General features: G+C 52.2%; 1 protein-coding gene across 1 annotated transcript in view; it reads right to left on the reverse strand.

The window, feature by feature from the left end:
• The window catches only part of B4GALNT3 (beta-1,4-N-acetyl-galactosaminyltransferase 3), a 102,318-nt gene that overhangs the window by 7,777 nt on the left and 80,377 nt on the right, over nucleotides 1-14,164 (reverse strand). Inside the window, exons 4-14 of the mRNA XM_043564722.1 lie at nucleotides 11,002-11,097; nucleotides 10,405-10,495; nucleotides 9,924-10,024; nucleotides 9,312-9,379; nucleotides 7,609-7,687; nucleotides 7,416-7,482; nucleotides 5,388-5,531; nucleotides 4,481-4,590; nucleotides 3,433-3,533; nucleotides 3,084-3,145; nucleotides 1,629-2,424 (exon numbers count right to left, since the gene is read on the reverse strand). Coding sequence (XP_043420657.1) covers nucleotides 1,629-2,424; nucleotides 3,084-3,145; nucleotides 3,433-3,533; nucleotides 4,481-4,590; nucleotides 5,388-5,531; nucleotides 7,416-7,482; nucleotides 7,609-7,687; nucleotides 9,312-9,379; nucleotides 9,924-10,024; nucleotides 10,405-10,495; nucleotides 11,002-11,097 — 1,715 coding nt within the window. The remainder of the gene's footprint in view (nucleotides 1-1,628; nucleotides 2,425-3,083; nucleotides 3,146-3,432; nucleotides 3,534-4,480; nucleotides 4,591-5,387; nucleotides 5,532-7,415; nucleotides 7,483-7,608; nucleotides 7,688-9,311; nucleotides 9,380-9,923; nucleotides 10,025-10,404; nucleotides 10,496-11,001; nucleotides 11,098-14,164) is intronic.

Raw genomic sequence — 14,164 nt, forward strand, 5'->3', positions numbered from 1 at the left:
CACACTTTAGGATTGTTAATGAATTAATTTCTTAATTAAAATGTTTAGTTTTGAAAGAGAGTGAGAGAGACAGAGAGTGAGCAGGGGAGGGGCAGAGAGAGACGGAGACACAGAATCCAAATCAGGCTACAGGCTCTGAGCTGTCAGCATAGAGCCTGAGGCGGGGCTCAAACTCACAAGCTGTGAGATTATGACCTGGGCCAAAGTTGGATACTTAACTGACTGAGCCACACAGTCGCCCCTATTTATTTATTTTGAGAGAGACAGAGCACACAAGCAGGGGAGGGACAGAGAGAGAGGGAGAGAGAGAGAGAGAGAGAGAGAATGGCAAAGCCTAATGCGTGGCTCAATCCCACAAACCGTGAGACCAACACATGAGCCAAGATCAAGAGTCGGTGACTCAACCGACTGAGCTACCCAGGCGCCCCCCACCTCAATGGCTATTTTAAAGAAAGGAAGATAGGGCCGCCTGGGTGGCGCAGTTGGTTAAGCGTCCGACTTCAGCCAGGTCACGATCTCGCGGTCCGTGAGTTCGAGCCCCGCGTCAGGCTCAGGGCTGATGGCTCAGAGCCTGGAGCCTGTTTCTGATTCTGTGTCTCCCTCTCTCTCTGCCCCTTCCCCATTCATGCTCTGTCTCTCTCTGTCCCAAAAATAAATAAACGTTGAAAAAAAAAAAGAAAGGAAGATAACAAGTGTTGACAAACATGTAGAGAAATTGAAACCACTGATGGGAATGAAAAATGGTGCAGCTGATTTGGAAAAGAGATTGGCAGTTTCTCAAAATGTTAAACAGAGTTACTGTAAAAGTCAGCAGTTCTACTCCTAGGTATATCCCCAAGAGAACTGAAAACATGTTGACACAAAAATTTGCCCACCAATGTATTCATAATAGTCCCACAGTGGAAGCAACCCAAATGTCAATCAACTGACAAATGGACACACAATCCATGGCATAGTCACGCAGCGGAATATTATGCAGCTGTACAAAAGAATGAAGTACTCGATACATTCTACAATATGAATAAGCTAAGTGCAAGAAACCAGAAACAAAAGGCCACATATTACACAGTTCCATTTACATGAAATGACTATTATAGGTAAATCTGTAGCAGAAGAGAGTCGAGTAGTGGTTGCCAGGGACTGAGAGGAGGGAGAAACGGAAGTCATGCTAACAGGTACAGAGTGTCTTTTACAAGGGATGAAAATGATAGGAATCATAGTGGTGATGGTTGCATAGCATTATGAACATACCTAAAAACCACCAAATTGTACACTCTAAAACTACACTGTAAAATGGTAACATTAAATAGTACGTGAATTCTATCTCAATTAAAAGAATGCTGATTGGTGAAATGAACGAATGAACAAACAAGAAGTAAGGCCATGCTTGCTGCCCTAGCCCTTGTAGCCCATACCTGGGGTCTTGTCTCTTTTAGCCTCAGTTTTGCCTGATGGTGGGACAAAGACCTGATGGGTACACCTCATTCTCAGGGACGGGGGGGTCCCAGGTGCTTGATCTTCCATGGAGCCTGCCGCAGGGGACCGTGCTACAGCCCCCAGGTCCCTGCCCCCAGGCCAGCTGGCTGCGCGAGCCCCAGCCCCGGTCCCAGAAGAGCCCTTTACCTTACCCCCGGCTCCTCTGGTTGAGCTTCTTCAGGAAGACGCGTGTGACCTCGAGAGCCTCCTGCTCTGGAAGCAGCAAGTTGCCAGATGTGTTACAGTTCAGATCGATCCAGTCAGTCCGCAGGGCTTGGAAGTCCAGGTTCCGAGCACTGAAGGTCTGGTCCCAGCTTACCACGGGGTCAAACATGGGCATGTATTCGAACACCTCACTCACATCCTCTTCCTCTTCCTCTTCCTCCCCCTCTTCTTCTCCCTCCGCCTGTCCTTCCTGGCCTGCAGCTACCACCACCTCTCCCTCCCCGGGCCAACCCCTCCTGGGGGCTGGAAGCTCCATCCTGTCCCCCCTTCTCTGCTCTGCAATGTATGTCTCAACTTGATTCAGCCACTGGGATTGCCCTAGCGTCTTCCTGGGGCTGTCACCAGTGGGCCTGGGCCCCTTGACTTGAGGCAGGTTTCCTGCCAGATGCCCTGGAGGCCACTTCTCAGAGAGAGGGGGATCTTGGCTGGGCCCAGGGCTGGGTCTTCTCCCCTGCTTCTCTGGGGGCTGGACTGGGACATCACTGGTCCTCACAGGGAAGGGAGCTGTGGAGTTCCTCTTGGAAAAGGGTGTCAGTGGACCCTCCCAGGGCTGAGCCAGGAGTTTCCGCAGGCTTCGGAGGTGGTAGTCAGTGACATCCTGCCCAGGGGTAAAGGTGGGCACTGGTTTTCCCTCTGGCATCCTGGCATTCTGGTCATTGGAGTCAACGGTCTCCTCCACTGCTTCTCCATATTGGGATTCTTCTAGAAGGCCTTCCTTGAAACCTGTCGTTAATAACAACCATTCCTCACATTGGAGTTGCTAACCTTTCCCAAACGAGATATACAAGATCATCTGTATAACACACCAAGGAGTTTCAGATGGGGACGGCATCTGGGCTCTGCTATTCACTCACTTATTTATTGTGTGCCCTGGGGTGAGTTACTAACCTCAACTAACTCATTTCTTCCTTCGTGTAAAGGGAATAATAGCCCATCTTCCATAGGGTTGTTATGAAGATGGAGTGACATAAAATACACAAAGTGCCTAGCAGGTGCCTGACACTTGTAGGACCAACAAATGGCCCTGGATGTGCCCTAATCCCTCAGGAAGGAGGGCCACAGAGAGACAGTGCTTCTCTATAGCAGACTTCTCCAGTGAGGTGCCAGGGACAGCGATGCCCTCAAGCAGTCCAAGGAATCTCCTCCAGGGCTCTAAATCTCCTCCAGCTGACTGCAGCATGCTGTTAAAAACAGTGTCATTTTCTACCAGTATGGAGAAGGTAGGAGTACCACTCTCTACTCCTTTGGGTTGGAGGAGGGGCTGTGTGGTTTGGATTTTAAGCTCCTCAGGGGCAGGGCTGGCATGGTCTGAACTTCCCCTAGAAACAGACCATGGTCACCCCTCCCGACCTGACCTGGAAGCTTCAGCTGTCACTCTGTACCTGGCTGCTCCGGCTTCTGCTTCTCAGGCTGGTCCATCTTGATGTACTCCTGAAAGCTGAACCTATAGGAGGGAGGCAGAGGTAGACTGGCCCCTGGTGCCCTGCAGGCTCATGAGTGAGGCTCTGCCTGAAGCCCCCGCAGCAATATGGAGTCATGCCGGGGACTAGGGTGCAGGAAGGAGGCTGGGCAAGAGAGTGTGTGTGTGTGTGAGTGTGTGGCGCGCCCAGGAAGGGCCAAGTCTCCTTGGCCTGGAAGAACATTTGTGTCTCCTCTGGTCCATGAAGCTCTACTGGCTTTTGCAGAACCCATCCATAAGGTCATTTCCTTACTCCATTCAGTGTCACTCACCTGTCCTGGTAGTATGAGTTTTCCTGGTAGAAGCATTTATTGTGGGTCTCCATGTGGCTCAAGCGGGTGTAGTCATTGGGGTAAACGAAGGACAGATGAACCTGGAGGCAGAGAAAGAAGCAGCAGGAATAAGAACCCAGGATCCTGGTAAGAAATCAGCTAACCAGCGTTAAGCCTGCCCCTGGCCAGGACCACCTGGGGCTCCTAGGGACTGGCGAGGGGAAGACGGGCTGCTCTGAGCTCTGAATTTGTTATGCAGACCGGGATTCCATTCCACTCTTTAGGCCTCCTCTCCTGGGCTCTCTGGACCAAGCATAAGCCCCGATTCAAGCTTCCTGGTGCACACATACCTCATCTCCTATCTCAGCTCCTTCTCCCCAGCTACAGCCAGGACCATCCTCTCCTCCTTCTGCCATCTTATCCTCTCCTACAACCTCTAACTTTTACCTGCAACGTCCCACAGTCCCCTTTTGTCATTCATTCCATTGCTTTCGGCCCTCTTAAATAGCTTAAGGCAATGTCACCCACAAACATCTCAGTTCAACCCCACCCATTCTCTGACCTTGGGGAGGACTTCTAATCATCTCTAGATCTGGATAAGTAGTGTGCATTCTGCCTCTACAGTTTCTACTAGGGCTACAGGCTCTCTAGAGCTAACCTCCCATCCACAGTTCACTTTCCCCCAGTGCCTTGTCTATGAGTTTATTAACTACTGCTGGCTCATGGCCCAGTAGGTCAGACCCAGGCAGGACTGTATGGCCCAAGGAGCAGAGAATATAGGAAGCATCGGGCCACCCCACCTCATGTCATCATCACTGTTGCCGAGTTGGTGTGGGGGCTTCCCAAGTCAGAGCCTTACAGGGTGGTCCTGTGGGTGAGAGAGGCAACCGGGAACGCAAGCGCTCCCAGCCCAGGGACCTGTGAGGACATCCCATCTGCTGCTATGTGGCATAGGGAGGAGGAAGAGTCAGCCCCGGCACCCCTCCATCTCAGCCACAGGCAGCAAGCCCTCTGGATCCTGCCCCCACTGGCCAGCCCCAAGACTTACAAAGCGGAGTCCCTGGTAGCGCTGCAGGGGAAGCCCATCCACCAGGTAGCTGGGTTTGTAGGGACAATCAGGCAGGACATGGCGGAGATGAGCCTTGGGAATCAGAGGCACTGAGGACAGTAAGGGAAGAGGGGTCAGGGTGGGGGACGGGAGCCTGGAATGGGCTGGCTTAGAGCCAGGAAGGCACTCGGCTGAGGAGGAGGGCCGAAGGCCTCTGCTCTGAGAAAACACCTTTTTGTATTTGCTCGTGGCAGCAGTGGGCAGAGACCACGTCCATCAGCTGAGGTTGCCAAACCAAGGCTGGCACCACCTTTCTGGGGTGGGAGCACCTTGGAGGCCAAGGATTCAGACACGTTCCCTGGTTCAAGGTACAGCACAGTACTGGGACTGCTGTACTGGGCTAACCTCACTAAAGGTTTAGAAACATCCAAGAGGCCACAAAGTCTCACCCTAGTGTAGTGCCAATAACTGAATTTCCTCCCAGTTGTTATGGGACTTGGTCATCTTTAAAAATGTAAATTCTCCCAAGAGTTGACAACTCCAGCACCTGGGTGGGAACAGATTTCTCTCACTGGATTCAAAGAGTTGTGATCCCCTAAGAAACTATGACGTATGGAATTGTGGAGGCATGCACAGGGGATTTCTGGGCTCTGGTTCTATTTCCTGTCCTGGGAGGTGGTTACACAATGTCGGTTCTATAATGATTTGTATAATTATAAAATTGTACATATATATTTTTTGTGCTTCTCTGTACCCATGTTATATTTTACACTACATAAGGGGAAAAAATGACTCTTTGACTTTTGGGATACTGTGTAGAAGTGACAAGTCTCCCAACTTGCCTCCCACTAAACCTGGCAGAGTACCGTCCCCAGACTGGATGACAAGAATGCGGCCGAGGCCTTACCTCGATAGAGGGTGTCCCGAGGGTCCGGCCGCAGCATGTCTGCAAGGGGCTGCTCATCTCTAGGAAGAGAGTCTGGGGACCCTACATGGCTGGCTGCTGTCTGAGGGATGTGGCCCACGTCATCCATCCTTAGGACTGTCTCGTCTGGGCCCAGGGAGAAAAGAACAGAAAGCAGCTGTGAGTCCTGGGGCAAACCAAAGCCAGGCCCCTGCCCCTCTGAGGGGCTGAGTGCAGGCTTCTGTATCCCCCAGGGATAGTATGGGGTGTGCGCGATCCCTCTCCCTTGTTAACCCTGCTCCCTCACAAGTTGTGGGTTCAGCTACTGATCTCCCTTAGAGCCACCCCACCAGCCCCATGGCTAGCAAATACCACAGTGTATATGGGAAAAAGACAGCTTTCTGCTGGAAATTTGTCACTATAAGTATGCCTCATTTATTTAACAAATGCATCTATAGCATTTACTAAATAACAAAACAGGCACCGTTCTAAGCATCTTATAAATATCAAACCATTCAATCTTTATAAGCACCATAAGACTTATGTACTTCTTAGTTATTCCTATTTTATAGACAAAGAACTTTGGGAAAGAGAATCTAAAGCATTTTCCAGAGATCACACAACTGATTAAGTGGCAAAGCTGAATTTGAACGTAGGCTATGTCGTCCCTGCCGCAGACAGGTCAGCCATGCCCCCCACGGGCAGGGCGCCCCCCCCACCCCCACCCCCGGCATTCTGCACAGCTCGCTCATCATCTCCTGGTATTTTCTCTCTTTTGTTTTAATTTTGAGAGAAAGAGACAGACAGAGAATACACACAGGAGGGGCAGAAAATGAGGGAGAGAGAGACAATCCCAAAGAGGTTCCATGCTGTCAGCACAGAGCCCGACTAGGGGCTTGAACTCACAAAACCATGAGATCACGACCTGAGCCGAAACCAAGAGTCGGACGCTTAAACGACTGAGCCACCCAGGCGGTCCATCCTCCTGGTATTCTCATCTCCAAGTGGGCCAGGCTTACTCCTTCCCTTTTCTCACTGCCCTGGGGACGGGTTGCTTGTCCTTGCTCCCTGCCTCCTGGACTCATTTGTCTACAGCCCCAGATAGAGCTCTCCTTCTGTACCCAAGGCTGGGTGCCTCTGGCTCATCTCACTAGTTTCTCCCCTAAACTTTGGTATGGGCCTCTTTCTTCTCATTTCACATTGCATCTATGGATTCTAGCTCTCCATTCTTCCTCTTGCACCAATTCAGCAGCTCACAACCTGCCCCTCTGCCTTGACCTTGACCTTGTGGCCTCCTGCTTTACTCACCAGCAACCTCCTCCCACCTGCCTTGCCCATTCCATACTGCCTCCCCTCCCCCGCCCATCACCGTCTGGGAACCCAGGCCTCCCTGGCCTGTCCCCATCCTGCCCTCCTTCTCTCTCACACACTTCCCACTGCCTTCTCAGTCTCCTCCCCTTAGGGTTCTCCCCTTAGGGTTCTGGCCCTGCCTGCTCTTCCTACACCCAGGCCCAGTGATTTCTCAGTGGGGCCTGCAGATAGGAGTCTTGCTGAGGAAATCATGAACAATTCACAGTACAACTGAAGAGTTCATTTACTGTGAATTTAAAGCAAGTGAGAAAGTTTCTTTAGCTCTGGTCATGGCTTTGCAAAGAACTATGGTTCCCTCACCTGTGAAATAGGAAACTGTCTCAGAGGTTTCTCATCTGGAGTGAGCCTCATGGTCTCTGGATGCCCTTGAAATCATACACAAAATATTGTGCATGGATGGGTAAGGGCATTTTTCTGGGGTGAGGTCGCAGCGAGCTTCCAGCAGGTTCTCAGAGTCCCTGACCCCTGAGAGTTAAGGACCTCTGACCTTAGGGTCCCTTTAAGCTCTGTTCCTTGTTCTGAGCCCCCTTCACACCCACATTCCAAGCATCTTGAGCTTTAGTCTGCACCCCTCCCCTGACCGAAGCCCCCTGTGGACTGAGCCCCACGTGTTGGTGCCAGCTCGCCTCTGTGTCCAGGCGAGGAGCAGAGCCTACTCACTTGTGAAGAGGGACAGGGAAGGGGAGTCAATAATGCTGAACTTGGCTCCAGGGTCATTCCGTCGCCACTGGAAGAGGAGAGAGGGCAGATGCAGAGGGCTGGAGGTAGCTGGATTTCGGAAAGGGTTCAAGGGACAAGGGGCGAGGAGTGGCTCAGAGCTGAGCTAGGAGGGCAGGAGCGGCGGAGCCCTCACCGCGACTTCCACATGATCGGTGCCCTCGTCATTCTGCTTGTGCAGCACCTCGAAGTAGTACCTCTGGGAGGCTGCCAGGCTGGCAGGAGAGAGCAGAGAAACAAAAGGCTATCTTCTCGGGCCGTGTTGTCACCCCTCTGACCCACACTTCTGCCGTACCAACACCAGCTCCTACCTTGCCCCTGCCCCCCCCCCCCCATATCTTCTCCTTGTCTTCTCTTTGTTCACAGAATCCCAGGAGCTTTGCTTTTAATGCTGGCCTGGAGTCCCCACGCTACTGCTTACCCACAGTGTGACCTTACTTTTCTCTTCTCTAAGATGGCGGTAATAACAGTACATACTTCACAGGATAATCATGAGAATCAAAGGACATAGACATCTCCCTCAACTTATGATAGGGTTACATCCTAATAAACCCATTGTAAGTTGAAAATATTGGAAGTCAAAAATGAATTTAATACACCTAAACTACCGAACAATATAGCCCACTTGAACGCACTCAGAACACTTGCATTAGCCTACAGTTGGGCAAGATCATCTGACACAAAGCCTATTTATAATGAAGTGTTGAATATCCCATGTAAGTTACTGAATGGAAGTAAAAAACAGCATGGCTGTAAGGGTTCAGGTTATGCGTGTATTTGTTGTTGACCCTGCGAACACATGGCTGACTTGGAGCTGAGGCTCACAGCCACTGCCCAGCATCACAAGACACTGCTGTGCCCTGTATCACTAGCCCGAATAAAGACCCAAATTCAAAATCTGTAGTACCGTGTCCACTGAACACATATCACTTCTGCAACATCGTAAAGTTGAACAAACGTAGGTCTGGCCATCTGTAATAATAGAGTTGATACTGTGTGCTAGACATGTTCTAAGTGCTTCATGTATACTAACTCGCTTAATTCTTGTTTACAGATGAGAACACTGAGGCACAGAAATGTTGGGTGATTGCCAAAAGTCACTGAGGTGGTAAGTGGTGGAGCTGGGATTTGGACCCAGGCAGTCTTGCTTTGGGGTCCATGATGCTAGCTGCTTTACTCAGTTACATGTAAAGTGCTCACCACAGAGACTGGCACATAGCAAGCGCTCTTGGCAAGCTAGACTGTCTTACTGTTATCAGCCTCGCTATTATCACCATCAAGCCCATTCGTGTTCTCGCCTGTGTGGGCAGGCCACCAGGTGGCACTGTGAAGTTGGGCTAAGTCCCCCTGCCGGCATGTTAAAGCAATTCCAGCCACTATGGCTGGGAAAGGCCTTGTTTCCCTCCAGTCTACCAAGGGATCACTGTGACGAGGAACTTTCTGCAGCACAGGCAGAGCAGCCGGTGTCCAGGCTGTACCGCTGCGGACATTCCCAGGGATGGAGCAAATGGGAAGGTCAAGGACTGGGAGAAGAGAGACCTATTTTGTTTTCTAGTCCTGAGTGTCACTAGATAGCTGTGTGACTTTCATTAAGTGACACCCCTCTCAGAGCTTCAGTTTCCCCATCTGTAAAATGAGGAAGGATGGACCAAACGGCTTCTCAAAGACTTCATCTATCAGAACGCAGGAGTGCCTGGGCACACTGAACTCTGGAATAAGGAAGGCTGGATAGTGGGAGGGGGTGACTGGGCTCCTTGACTCTGATTTGGCCTCAGCGCTTGAGGTAGGCTGGGTTTTTTTTCTCCTGCTCACAGGAACGTCATGAGACTCCCTACTCACCTCACTGGCTTGGAAATTTGACTCCGAAATTTCCCAAACTCTCCAGGGGCAGTCCACTCTTTTCCAGTCTAGAGGTGTGGGGAGAGTGGAAAGAGAAGGAAGGAAGAAGACAAAAAATATGAAGAAAGGGAGGCAGTGAGTGAAGAGACAAGGAAGGAATGGGGAGAAAGTAGACAGGAGAGGAAAGAAGGGGGGCGAGGGGAGAGAAAACAGGAGAGGTAAGGGAAGTGACACTTGACACGGGCAAAAGCACCTCCACCCTTCCTAGAGGGTCCAGAGCAATCAGGCCCCAGGTGTGCCTCCTTGTCACCATGCTAAGGATGCTGGAACCCAGCAGGGGGTGGCCTAGTCCCTGCCCAGAGATGAATCTTTCTGAGGACTTTCTGTGGCCCCAGACTAACTCCTTACTCCTCCCCAGTTTACACCTCAGTTTATCCCTTTGTAAAATGGGGCAGCGGTGAGAGGGAAGAGGCTTCCTTCCCACACCTTCTTCCCTGGCTGTCACACCAGAAAGACTAATGGTAATGAGGGTTTCCTGATGCAGGCAGGTGTCTCTTCCATGACCTGGCTCCTGGGCCCAATGGGAGAGCTCTGGGGCTGGGCTGACCCTACCTTGCCCACACTGGCCAGCAGCTGAAGGCCTGACACCTGGTCATCACGGCTGAGCCAGAACTCTGCATTGTCATCTGCAGCAATGGCAAACTGGATCTTCCCTGGGCAGTGGGGGAGAGAGTTCCAGATGAGAGCAAGAAGGGCATTGGCATAAAGGCCTGAAAGCCTATTTTATGTCTTAGTAATTACATTCTCTTCAGGGGACTTAAAGTGGGGGTTCCTCATCCTAGGAGACCCCATGAGGATGGAGAAGACTCACAGGGAGAGACAAGCTATTCTAGACTCTACAAATTAGGGAGACAAGTGGCAACTGGATGATACCTCATGGGGACTAAATTCCCCCCCTCTCCCCAGTGATAGACTAACAGGGTCCAGGCAGCCTAGTGTGGACTTACTTCTCAGCTACAGGCTTATGTTCTCTGGGTACCATAAAGAACCTGGGGGAGGGAGCAGGAGGAGGGGACTTTGGGGCTGGCCTCACCATCGGTGAAGGGGTGCAGGTAGCCAAAGATGCGAAGGCCATAGTTGGTCCATTTGGGGGACACGGCCAGCTTCCTCAGGGTTGTGCGAATCTATACCAAGAAAGGGGGGGGGGGGAACTGTTACTTAGATGAGAGAAGAGGAAACTGAAGAAATCGGGCCACTCAGGGCTGGTGGGAAGACCAGAAGGGAAGGAGACAGGAGGGACTGGAGTGTGACTTGGTGAGTAGAGTATAGGCAAGATTTCCACTCCTACTTGCTTCTTTGAGCATGTGACCTTGTACAGTGCACAACCAGCCCAACTGTATGCGGTAGCTCTGGCTAAACCACATCACAGCCATAACGAGAGCCTAAAGCTGAAAAGATGCAGAAGATGGCAGAGAGAAATCAAAGGAATCCGTGGGATGAGAGCAAGGGTAATAACTGGACAGGAGAAAAGAGGACCCAAGATATAAAGGAAAGAAAGTGAACCAGAAAAGAAGCCAGGAAAGATGGAGACAGAAGGTAGGGGGAGATGAGAGACAGAAGCGGGGCAGAGGGAGGGGAGAGGAGAAGGGTGTGGAGGGAGGGACAAGAGGCACATCCAGCAAACACTCACATGGGGGTACAGTGGGAAGTGAAGGTTCCTCCTGAGCTGCTGAATAGAACTGCCACACCAGTCTTCAAACACATGCAGGTTGGCACGGCCCTGGAACTATATGGGGCAGAGAAGTAAGCGGGTGAGTGTGAGCACCCCCAAACCCGTCCGGCTCTGCAGCTTGAGGAGGCACTAGCCACCACAGCCCCAGCCTGTTTTCCTCTCACTACTGAAGGTCACGGTCCATTTCAGTTCCATCCCCTCCTCGACCTTGCAGCTTCTTTCTCGAACCTCCATCCCCATTGCCTAGCCCTGAGGCCTGGGTCTGTTTTTCTGGCCATGCTTGTGGCCACACACACACACACACACACACAGTCCCAGCTCTTTCCATGCAGGAAGGGGGCTGGTTTGCATTCCCCAGGCAAGGGGGAGTAATAGCCATGACAGAAAGGCATAGATGACAGAAAGAACTGGAAGGAGGCGCCAAGCTGGGGTTTCAGCTAAAGACTTGCTCTCCTCCCCTCCCCTTTCCCTTCTGCCTAATAGTAAGCTCCACAGCTGTCTGCCGGTGAAACCTTATCTACCCAGTAGTCTTCACGCTTCTGGCTCCCCTTGTGGGGAAGCAGCTGGGAAAACGCTGCAGGAGGTCTTTGGGGGCCCCATCCGGCAGGACGCCTCTGCCTCCAACTGCTCCCTCAGGAGCTGGAAGCCTCTCGCCCTGCCCAGCCTCTCCTGGCATAACTACCCGGGTGCCCGGACCTGGGCAGCCCTGGAAAGGTAGGAGCAGAAGATGTATGCTCTCTCCTCCTTGGCAGTGGCATCGGTGGAGGGGTAGAGATTGGGCCTGGAGGCCAGCAGCAGAGGGCCCCCTTCAGAAGAGAGGGCCTTAGAGCCAGTGCTCTGAGTGGGTGGAAGAAGGGCTGGGAGTTTGAGTGGGGAGGGGAAGCATGGGGATCATGTCCCAATTTATCCTGACAAAGAGTTTCAGATTACCCCATCTCAGCAATTTTCTCCTCCCCCTCCCCAGAGCTTAATCTCCAGGTTGTGGGAGGTGGGGCCTCAATTACTCTACACAAACAGGCCCTGCCCTTCCCTCCCCACTGTGGCCCATCAGATATCAAAATCTGAGCTGCCCTTAGGAAAACAGAGGAGGAAGGGACACCCAGACTGGAAGCCAGATAAAAGGAAGTGGCACATGGTCTTCGGCAAGCGATCTGGAGGGAGGGATGGTGGGGGGAGAACTCCTGCATACCAATGCCAAAGATCTAAGGTGAGGGCTCTGAGGAAACGCTACTCCAAAGCCAGACCCAGAAGGGACCCAAGAGAGCTCCCTGTCCGGTCAGCAGCCTGGCCCTTCCCGGGCACACTGGGCTGGTCAAAGCTAGGAGTGCAGGGCCTTGGGAAGCAGCCATCACTCCGGGGAATAGGAGTGGGGGGCTGGGATGGGTGGGAGAGAGAATGTGGGCTGGGTAGGTGGGGGGCGGGTTAAGGCTTCTTGGAAGGAAAGAATGAGGACATTGTGCTACTTCTGGGGAAATTCCTTAAGTCCAGTTTACAAGACTCAGTTGTCTCCTACCAATGACCTCCTCTCGGCCCCTCCCTGGGAGACTTTCAGGGCAGCGTGCTCAGACCCACAGCAAACTGCAGAGGGAGGGCATGCCACCAGAGTAATCTGTTGTGCTCAGCCAGGGGCCAGAGGCCACAGGGCATTGGGCAGGGGAAGGAGGGAAGGAGGGGAAAAGGAAGGATTTGGGCTGGCCACCGCCACCCTCCCCCAGGGCCTTGGCTTGCAGTACAGCAAAGTAGCCTGGGATGCTGCAGGCAATGGAAGGTGGGGCAGGTGGGGGTCTAGGAAGAGGACTGGACCTCTCCCTGAGGTCTAGGCCCTCACTCGGCATGAAGGCAGCCCTCAAGCCCTGCTTCACCCACTCTCAGGCTGTAGGTGGGGGCCTCTGAGGGACCAGTGGGCACCATCTTTCTCCCCGGGCCCAGCCTGGCAACCCCACCAGGATTTGTGTCTCTCCGAGTTTTGGAGACTTTGTATCTGGCAAGGATGAGGGACTCCAGCTCATCAGCACCGCCCTTTGCCCACTCTCTCCACTGTCCAGCAGGGGCTTAGGCCCAGGGAAGGACACTGGTTACCCTCGATCACCACAGTGTGTCCACAGCTAATGACGGATTCAGAACTTCCAGTTACAAGCAGTTGAAGAAAATATTTGTTGGAACCTTCTTGTTTTAGAGGTGAGAATATTGAGGCCACACGAGGTAAACTGACTCCCCCCAAACACACCACAATTAGCCCTGTGGAAGCGGGGAGGGCGTCTGGGGGTATGGATGCAGGAGGGTAAGGCCAGCCTGCTGGGCCCTCCCACAGACACGTCTGCTGTCTTCCTTTCCCACAACACTGCCTCTGCCAGGCCTCACTGGGCTTGCCAGGCCTGCAGCAGAGCCTCCTAATGGGATGGAAGCTTCTCTCCCTCTGATTCTGCACACTGCCTGCATGACTGTCTTTCTAGAGCACAGATCTGATCATGTCACTCCAGTGCTTCAAACCTCAGAAGGCTCCCAAAAGGCTCCAGAACAGAACCTCACCCTGGCATGCGAGATCTTTCCCATTGACCTATCTTCCCAGCCTCACCTCATGCCACTCCCTGTCACACACCTACTTCCACCCACACCCAACTGCCCGTCTCTGCCATGCCCCTTCACCTCTCCATGTCTTTACAAATACTATTTCCTGGTTGGAAGGCCTTTTCCTATCTCCCCCACCTGGCAAACTCTGGCTCATCCTTCTCTGACTTTTTGAGGCAGAGTTAATAGCTTCCCTCCTGAGTGTTCCCAGAACATCTTAACTATTTGAATGAACAACTGCTTGGAGAAGCTAAGCCCAGAACCATATGCTCCCTCATTTATTCTGTAAGCAGTGAATGGCTGCTTTGCAGCAGTTAGAGATGAAAAGAGATGTGGTCCTCCAAGGAGAGAGATGTGTTAACAAATGGTGTCACCTGTGTCAGGGGCTAGCTATTACAGAGGTGTCAGAGGCACATGGCATGAAGGCAGGAGTGGTCACCTCTACCGCCAGGCGAGGCAGGAGCTGATCATGGATGTACACTCGAAATGGAGAAATAAAATGTGATACAGACACAATGCAATAATATTCAGCAATAAAAAGAAATGAAGTACT

The sequence above is a fragment of the Prionailurus bengalensis genome, chromosome B4 (assembly GCF_016509475.1).
Source record: "Prionailurus bengalensis isolate Pbe53 chromosome B4, Fcat_Pben_1.1_paternal_pri, whole genome shotgun sequence".
Classification (NCBI taxonomy): Eukaryota; Metazoa; Chordata; class Mammalia; order Carnivora; family Felidae; genus Prionailurus; species Prionailurus bengalensis.